Source organism: Tarenaya hassleriana, unplaced genomic scaffold (genome assembly GCF_000463585.1).
Source record: "Tarenaya hassleriana unplaced genomic scaffold, ASM46358v1 Cleome11, whole genome shotgun sequence".
Classification (NCBI taxonomy): Eukaryota; Viridiplantae; Streptophyta; class Magnoliopsida; order Brassicales; family Cleomaceae; genus Tarenaya; species Tarenaya hassleriana.
In genome coordinates this window covers 1,875,731-1,884,807 of record NW_010961290.1, presented here as the reverse complement: position 1 = coordinate 1,884,807, position 9,077 = coordinate 1,875,731, and the positions used below count along the sequence as shown (strand labels likewise).

Sequence of the window (9,077 nt, the reverse complement as noted above, 5' to 3'; positions counted from 1 at the left end):
TTTTTTGTGGGGGGGGGGGGGGCGGTGATCGTGCAAGCAACCCAAATGTCACCTTTTGATGGGTTTTTTTTTGAGTTTATGAATTCTTCATTGGTGGGGTTTCTTCGCTTGTCTTTCCGCGTTCGTCTAAGATTTTCTAGAGATAGATTCCTTCAAATCTATTAATTTAATAAAACACCATTTCAAGATTTGAAGAGAGGGAAAAAAAAGAAGCTTTGTTCAAATTATGTCATCTCATGAAATATTTTTCCTTTTTAAAAATAAATTATGACAATTTCAAATGAAAAGCAAATATAATAATAGATGGATATATACTATATAATGCGTAGGGTCCAACGCTGCTCATTAATTTAGACTGCATAAGATTTGCTCTGGTTTTGGGTGGCAATTCTTTTTTTTTATTATCAATGATCCACATCTGAATCTAGATATATCTAATATATAGTTTAAAAGGAAAATTATCGAAAAATAGCAAAAGCAATCACAATTTTAAAATATTTGAAAAAAATAGTGTTTCCTAAAAACAATTTAACCTAATATGTATATATATATATATAGTATAATAACACTGTTAATCCTAAAATAAAATCTATAAGGTTGAAAATACAATGAAACAATTGAAAATGACAAACTGAAATTTATTGTATTATTGTAAATATATAAATAATAATTTCTTTTTTTTCTTTTAATCCAATATTCAAATTTGACCAAGATTTTGTCACAATAGATATAGATGGAGGATGATCCAAACTCAATCCCGCTCTTAATGCAGACTTCGTCAAGCAATCATCAACTATGGTTTGTTTCTTCGATATATCAATCTTTCTTTATCATCTCTATCTCTTGATATTTATGAACCAAATTTCAAATCGGAATTGGAAATTTGTTTCGGTGATGGAACATTGACACACATTGATTGAATGATGGACTGAATTGAAGAGGCTTCTTCCTTTTTTTTATGGTGGGACAAAGGCACTGTCCTCCTTTAGCTTTACTTGTATGAGCAAAAAGGCTGAGACCACTAAGTTCAATTATTTCATGAATGCACCAAACCAAACCAAACCATGAAACCAATGTGTATATATATAGACATGTGCCCAACAAAGCATATTCTATATTGCCTATGCATATGATCATATGAGTTATGTGTTCATATGAGGCTCTCTAATCAAACCAATATAAAACCCATTGTATAATCTATTATTAATTAACTATTGAGTTCCCAAGTAAAAGGCAAGCAAGAGGGTAGATGTCTCCGAACTTAAGCAATCATATACTACTATATAAAACAAGACTGATAAACTTTTGTATCGTATATGCATTTCACTTACAATTAAGTGAACAGCAGTTGAAGCAGACAAGTCGGCGAATTGCAGAGACACAGTGGAGGAATCAAGCTTAGAAGTCATGTGACGATCTCTCTGACGAGCCAATCGAGACAAGGGTACGCAAAGTAGAGGATGAGGAACGACGGGAGAGCCAACAGGAGGGTGATGAGAATGTACAATGCCAAGATGGCTGCACTCGTCGGTATGGCGTAAAGGACTATCAGAAGGAATATGATGACCAATGGGAACTTAGCCGTCAGATGAACAAAGAATACCAGTGACTTCCTCAGTGAATTCTGTATCCTCCCCATGCGCATGATGCCGTCCCCAGCATTGCCATGACCGGTATCAGATCCCGATGGCTCGTGCTGATTCCCATGATGGTGATGGTGATGTTGATGATGATGACGACGATGTGGAGGTTCCCTGATATGGTTTCCATTGGGCGAGTTGCTGGTAAACGACCAGCCCGGCTGAGAATCATCACGTGAAGCAGCAGCAGCATTGGACTTGAGCCTCTCACCGTTCATCCTCTCAACCATCCAAAGCACAAAGTAATTCTTGCGAGGGAATTTGAGTGTTTCCCTAAAGACGAGTCGGAAAGACAAGAGGTTGCACCATGGGCATGAAATGAAGAGAGGAAGCTGAACTGGGTGTGCAGGAAACTTCACAACCGCCCACTGAAGCCCTAGAACGCAGTTTTTGCAAAGTGTGTGACCACACCATAGCACATAAGGAACGTTTTCGACGATGTTGAATGATTCCCAGCATATGGGGCATTCCAGACCTTCGTCCCCGCTACCGACAGAGGACGCATCGTCATCTGAACATTCCAAGGCTGGATGCACTACTTTTCTCGTCTCGTTTTTCATCCCGATGTTTCCTGTAAGATAACTTGATGCTAGATTCCACATCCTGGTATTGGGGATGGATAACATGATTGCCTTTTTCCAGTAAACCGAACCCAAACCAGTTCTGTTAATAACCTCTATGGGGCTCCCATGTCAGAAGAAGTTCATAAGCAGCTGATCCTCTAATACTGGAACAATCACACATAAGAAATCGTAGAACTCAAATAGTGCATAAATCCACAATACATTGCCACGCTATAAATGGTGATTTATAACAACAGTGGCACACAATCCCAGCCGACAAACATGAAACCCTACACTCACGGTAAATCAACAGGGTTGAAGAAATTAAATCCAATAGCTTCAGGTTATTGCACACTCATAAAACAAACAGTTTGCTCTAAATCCATTTTCTACATCTTGATCTAATAGTCCAAAACTCTTCTTACTTTGACAGGAACTTAGCATCTTTAACGAATTCCCTCTGAAATGCATACCCAAGTCACTGAATAATTTATAAACTCAGATCTGCTAAACTAAGATGATATTTGTATAATGAATCTAAAGCTCAACATCTACTTCACTTATAGGATTTACTACTTCTTTCACATAGTCAGGCCGAATCTCCAGAGAACATTTTCATTGGCTTAACTTCTACCGGATCTCAAACTCCTTTACCAGTGAGCCAAAGCCCAACTACTAAAGGTGACATTTTCACGCAGAATTCATAGCTTCTCGCAACTGTCATGAAGAAACTAGATCGAAATCGAGCCCGTCGAAACAACGCGAAAGACCCGATCCCCCGAAAAATTGGGGAAACCCCCAATTTAAGCGATGGAAAGAGAAAACCCTAAATTAAGAACAGCAGTCAAATCGATAGAAGCACAAGTAGCTAGCAGATGGGTATAAATCGAATTAACGCAAACCCAGAATCAGAATTCGCCAATAGTTTACACAACCGGTGGAAGATCCAAAATCGAGCGAAAGGTTCTAAAAAAAATAGAAGTCTGCAGATAAAGATCATACCGATTCTCCTTAAGTCAGATTCTGCTCCGACAAAAACCACGAGACACCTCTCTGTCCTGAGAACCTCTAAACGTTCGCTTCGTACCGTTTGTGTGAGAAAATACGGTCGATTTTCCAGGACTCCTCTTTTCTCTTTGTTTTGTTTGTTCCTTGTTTTGAAAAATAATATGCAAAATTAATCAATTTTCGATAAAACTATAATCTTTTAACATTTTGTCTAAATCATATATAAATTATTAGTAATAAAAAGAAATTATCATTTTTCTTCGAATAGAACACTATGGAACTAAATAAAAATACGACATAATATCCACGTCAATAATGTACCAACGATATATACATGTTTCTAGTGGATATCATTTAAATGCCTTTACTAGAAGTGGATATCATGATCTATGACCACACCGGTAATAGTTATATATTAATTGTTTAAAATGTAGGAAGCTCTTAAATAAAATTCCATATATTTCATGTATTATTATAAAAATAAATAAAATTTATAAATTATTTTACAGTAAACTAACGAATTCATAAATTTTGGTGGAAATCTCTTTTTTTTTTTTTAGTTTCCTTCTCCCATAAAGTCCGTTGAAGATTAGTTTCTCCTTCAAACTAAAAAAAATGAAATAGAATAGCGAAAAGAAAAGAAGATATTGATTTTTTTTACTTGAAAGGTCTTTGTTTTGGAACATTTTACATTTGTTAGTTTCCTTAAAATAATAATTATTGATTAGTCAAAGTTAGGGGTGGACGTTTTAACCCGTAACCCGGGGTTTTAGAGGTACCCGGCTTAACAAGTACCCGAATAAAGGATACTCGAATATTAACGATGAGATCGAACATTAATAAGACTAAGTTTTCGATCCCAAGTCCGAGTGGAGGTTCAATTATTTTACAAAAGGTACCCGGGATACCCGGTATATTTGTTAAAAATCTAAAATATACTTTATATCTATAATATTTTTGTCTAAATTATTCTTATTATTTATTAAAATACTTTTATTTTAGTTCAATTTTTTTTATGTTATAAACATTTCTATACAAAAATTTCATCATTCCAAATCTCATTTTATATAACCGAATCAACCATTCATCTCTCTCAAAATTTTACTCATCTCTTTTCATCGTGAATTTTTCTATTTGTACTTTGACTTCTCTCATTTGTATTTTCTATATCTATCATTTTATAGTTCAAAATTTTATAAATCGTATGGGTCCGGGTACCCACGAGTACAATACCGAAAATCTCATTAAACCCGAGTTACAAGTACCCGGATTTTATAAAGCCAAGATTGAGATAATATTTTTGTAAAATCCGTGGTAATGAAGACGATATAGAGTTTTCTAAAAATTGAGGGTACCCGATCCGTGTCCACCCTAGTCAAAGTGGTTATAACTGTGGAGCTTAAAATTTATTGATTCATATATCATAAAAATCATTCACAGATTTACTATAGTAATAATAAAACTAACATGGAATCGTCAATCAAGTTTTAGTAATTACTTAAATAATTTATGAGGCAATGTTCAATGTAAGAAAAAAAACAGGACACTTGCTTAAACTTTCCCGCCAGAAACTACCCGTTTAGAGAGATATAGATAGAGAGAGAGAGAGAGAGAGAGAGAGAGAGAGAGAGAGTTTGTGAGCCCCAAATTCGAGGGAAAGCTTCGCTGAAATTTAGGGCTCCAAAGATGGAATTGTGTTGTGTTCTTCGTCATCGTTTCTTCCTCTCTCGAACCAGAACCAGCGAGGTGTTTGTTTCACCGGTATCTGCTTTTTCTAGGGTTCCCAAATTCCTCTTCTGGGAAAAAAGGCTTTTCCCCCCCCTGATAATTCCACAATTTGGGTACCCTGGAAATCGTTTGTGCCTGGAAATTCAGAATCTTGACCACAAGAAACTTCATGTTCAACTCTGCAGGTATACCGTTCGACCATTTGCCTCAATGAAAACTCCCCCGACCGATCCATCTTATCGGATTCTCATGAAATGGGTTGGAACCTTGATTCTTGTTTCTGGGTTTTGTCTTTGAAAGGTACATTATCCACCAGTTTCACCACAAAACGACAGGATGGGATTGAAGCTCTCGAAGGGCTCTGCGAGAGACAAATCGGCTTTGGACTGTACGAGGGCTCACATTCTGACATACCTCACGGCAAGTGCTTACCTCCGTAGCTTGGTGTCCAGGAAACGAAGGCGAATGGTCATTGGGGGCTACGATCTTGACATGTCTTACATCACGGACAGGTTGCTGGCCATGTCTTTTCCCGCCGAACGTATGAGAGCTTTTTACAGGAACCCCCTCTGGCAGGTCAAGTCCGTGCTCGATATGCGACATCCCGATCATTACAAGGTGGATGTTTTGAAGAAACCTGAGACAGAACATTGATTGATTCTCATCCCACAAACCCTTTCTGATGCTTCTTATTCTTCTTCCTGTTCTTCTTCTTCTGGCAGATCTATAACCTATGTATAGAGGAAGCCTACGATCCAGCCAACTTCTACGGCCGCGTTGAAAGATTCCCCTTTGATGACAACCATGTTCCATCCCTTCATATGATCAAACTTTTCTGTGAAAGTGTTTATGCTTGGCTATCGCAAGATTCCAGAAACATTGCTGTTATACACTGCATGGTATACACCTCGGTTTAGATTCTTCCATTGCATGATCTTCTTGCACCGACAATTGCTTGATACAATGTCTGTATTACCATAGGCAGGAAAAGGTCGGACAGGCTTAATGGTATCTGCATACCTTGTCTATAGCGGAATGACAGCCGAGGAAGCTCTTGAGATGTATGCACAGAGAAGAACCACCAACAACAATGGAGTAAGTCATATATATGAGCTGAAGCTGATGATAACAGCAATAACAACTGTTGCTTCTGACTTAACATTACAGGTTTCGATACCAAGCCAGCGTCGTTACGTGAAGTACTGGTCAGATTCACTCCGTTTTCCCAGAGGAGTTGGAAATAGACTTCCCGAGGTTAAATTGCCTTTACAACACAGCAGAGAGTTGAGGAGAATCAGGCTTTATGATACAGCTAACATTGACGCGGTCTTCTTTGTGGTCTCGGAACAGCAAGAGGTACTCTTTGCATGGTTGTATTGTAGTTCTTTGCTTTGGATTTCGGATTTCAGTTTGTGTTTCAACGCGGCATGGAGTTATGAAAACTGAAGAGTGATCCTTTGTTGCAGATTCCTAATGAATTGTACAGGCCACCTGTAGAAGTTGTAAGAGGTTGCTGTAGACAAGTCAAGAAAGGTTGTTGTAGAAACACAAGTCCTCGGTATTATGTATCTCACTTGAGCTGTGATTCGGAAGAAGAGGAGGAAATAGAACGAGAACACATCCGTCTTGTTGTCCAGATGGATACAGAGAGTTCAATCATCGACGAGAAAACCTGTCTCGACTATTACTTTGAGAAACCTGAAAGAGTAAGTCGCCAATATCTTCAGACAATCTATTCCTCGGCCATTTGATGCCTTACTTCGTGCATGGACAGGTGAGTGGAGACATATGCATCACATTCTACCAGAAAATGATCGGGACCCGTCTCTTCTATACCTGTTTCAACACTGCTTTCATCACGAATGGCTTGCTCCAGGTAACCGTCACATCCCTCAACCAATTTCTCATGAAAAGTGGTACATGTAGAGAGCTCAATTCTCGTGCGCATGTGTGTGTAAAATCTTCTGCAGTTTTCCATAGCGGAGCTCGATAAAGTCGGTGGTCAAGGAAGATCAATATGTGGCCCTGATTTCAGCTTGGAGTTGCTGTTCGGCCCAGCTTATCCCAAGTACGGAGAGGTTCTTCCCTGCGAAGAATCTGCTCCCCAGCTCTCCGCTCCATGGAAACCAAGCTGTTGAGACGCCATTACGAATTTAACGGTTATGTTTCAAGGATCAGCCACTAAAGGGTTCATCTCGAGTTCACCAGCCCCGAGTCGCTCGGACAGGTATTCCTTCAAGTACAACTGTTGCCTTTGCAAGTAGCGCTTCCAACAGTGAAGCATCTCAACTGCAAAGACAAATGAGCCCAGCAGATAAAATGCGGACAGGCGCAAACCCAACCAATACAATCTCGGGATTTTTGTAGCAGGATGGTGATGAGACTGACTGACGTTTTTGGTAATTAATGATAGACAAGTAATGTCCTCTCAGGGATTGTCTTTGACATCCCTTTTTTGTCCAAAGGATGGCAAAGGCAAGAAAAACTACTGTTTCCTGTTTTAGATTACAAGAATATACTCCTTTCCTCCTCCTGTATACATCAATGTATAACACAATCCAGGGAACTTCTTGAAGCTCGAACAGAACACAAATCAGAAGGGAGAACATGTTTAAGTAAGAACTTTTTTGTAATGATGTCCCCTTCTCTGAAAACTGAAGGGAAATAACAGCAGAAACAATCAAATCTCTGGTAAATCATAAAATTACCCAAAAAAAAAAAAATACTGATATACCATGACCACAAACCATACATACATGGATAGATATAGAATTAGATGACAGAGCCGGTGTGAGGCCCAATAAGCCCAAGAACCTCAGTCCAAAGCCCATGACTATTGACATTATTACCAAGCCCAATAACACTAGCACTACAAGCGGCCACCGTCCAATACCCACCAAAGATCTCCTCTTTCAACTGCTCCTTGTCCCATTCACAGTACCCGTCGAAGAACCTGAACTCACTCCTTCCGACCAAGTTCCTCTTCACCATCTCTGCCGCCAATCCTATGCTCTCTCTCGTTCCGTAGTACAATCCCTTCATCACTTCCCTGAACACTCCGCTCCCGTATATTATTCGGTTTGGTTAAGTTCTGATTTTGATATAGTTCGGTTATGGTTAGAATATGACCTTAGCATCGATCATCTGCTTCAATCGGACAAGCAACCGATACTCCTCTTCCTTCACACCACACAGATCTTGTTGAAATCTAATGGCCCTCCGAAGAATAGCCTCTTGTCTGAGAATGTTCCTGCCACGTCCAGGACCGTTGATTTTGTCTCCCTGATCGACATTAGCGATGGACGGTTGAGGATTATCCCTATAGGGCCTGATGGGCCGACCGACAGGAGGAGGATCACTGTTCTTTCGAAGATGTGAACCCCGTCTAACTTCTCGGTGGCGATCAGGAGGCAACCTCTCTCTGGCTCATGGATCTTGTGTGCCCATTTGTCTCCGATTGTGGATGATGATGATGATGGAAAGTTCATGGTGAGGTCCATGCCAGGGGTTGCGGCTTGTTCTCCGGCCACGAGCCTTGCTCTGAACTCTCTCCAGTCAGCATCTGCTGTTGAATCATTGCTCTTGTAGAGATCATTATCATCATCCATGGGCTTCCATGAATCCGAATGCAAGCCTGGTCAGAGTGATTGATCGTCCATCAGGGTATGCAAATCTACTTGAGGAAACGATAAAGTTTCCATCTTTTTCAAACGATGATGAGAAACAGGATCAGGATGAGAAATTCATACTTACAATTTACAGAGACAGGAGAAGAAGCAAGCTTCCTGGTCAGAAACTGGCCGGAGTTTCTCTTGGGACAAGAAAAGGGTCTGGCTTTGATGAATGGCACAAGCTCTTTGGTCACAGAGATTGATCTTGATGTAAGAAAACAAGCATCCATGTCACTTACCCTCTCTCTCTCTCTCTCTCTCTCTCTCTCTCTCTCTCTCTCTCTCTCTCTCTCTCTCTCTCTCAATTCAGCTCAGTTCCTGTGCAAAACTGCGCGCAGGGCAAAACAGAACACGAACTTATAAATAAAGAGAATGAACAGATGTGAGCCACAAGCTGAAAGTCCTTGTTGGATCTAGTAGGGATCCTAGTCAGAAGAATGGGCTGCGGATAATGAGTGTGGGAAAGA

At 39.7% G+C, this 9,077-nt stretch overlaps 3 protein-coding genes across 3 annotated transcripts; 1 reads left to right on the top strand and 2 right to left on the bottom strand.

Annotated features, from left to right (window-relative positions):
* Positions 1-1,177: 1,177 nt before the first annotated feature.
* LOC104805495 lies at positions 1,178-3,361 on the bottom strand. Its single transcript, XM_010530078.2, has 2 exons — positions 3,206-3,361; positions 1,178-2,367 (listed from the first exon to the last, which is right to left on the bottom strand). Exon 2 carries the CDS (start codon positions 2,264-2,266, stop codon positions 1,406-1,408), a length of 861 nt encoding a protein of 286 aa, XP_010528380.1. The 5' UTR covers positions 2,267-2,367; positions 3,206-3,361; the 3' UTR covers positions 1,178-1,405.
* Positions 3,362-4,827: 1,466 nt separating this feature from the next.
* LOC104805493 (phosphatidylinositol 3,4,5-trisphosphate 3-phosphatase and protein-tyrosine-phosphatase PTEN1) lies at positions 4,828-7,442 on the top strand. Its single transcript, XM_010530075.2, has 8 exons — positions 4,828-5,124; positions 5,240-5,557; positions 5,662-5,838; positions 5,921-6,034; positions 6,107-6,295; positions 6,406-6,645; positions 6,714-6,815; positions 6,910-7,442. The coding sequence occupies exons 2-8, from the start codon at positions 5,276-5,278 to the stop codon at positions 7,075-7,077; spliced, it is 1,272 nt and encodes a 423-aa protein (XP_010528377.1). The 5' UTR covers positions 4,828-5,124; positions 5,240-5,275; the 3' UTR covers positions 7,078-7,442.
* A 172-nt stretch (positions 7,443-7,614) lies between these two features.
* On the bottom strand, positions 7,615-8,996 carry LOC104805494 (UPF0301 protein TC_0483). Its single transcript, XM_010530076.2, is given in 3 exon segments — positions 7,615-8,000; positions 8,099-8,573; positions 8,693-8,996. Coding segments are annotated over 3 exon segments (912 nt in total). The 5' UTR covers positions 8,841-8,996; the 3' UTR covers positions 7,615-7,711.
* Between the last annotated feature and the right edge of the window lie 81 nt (positions 8,997-9,077).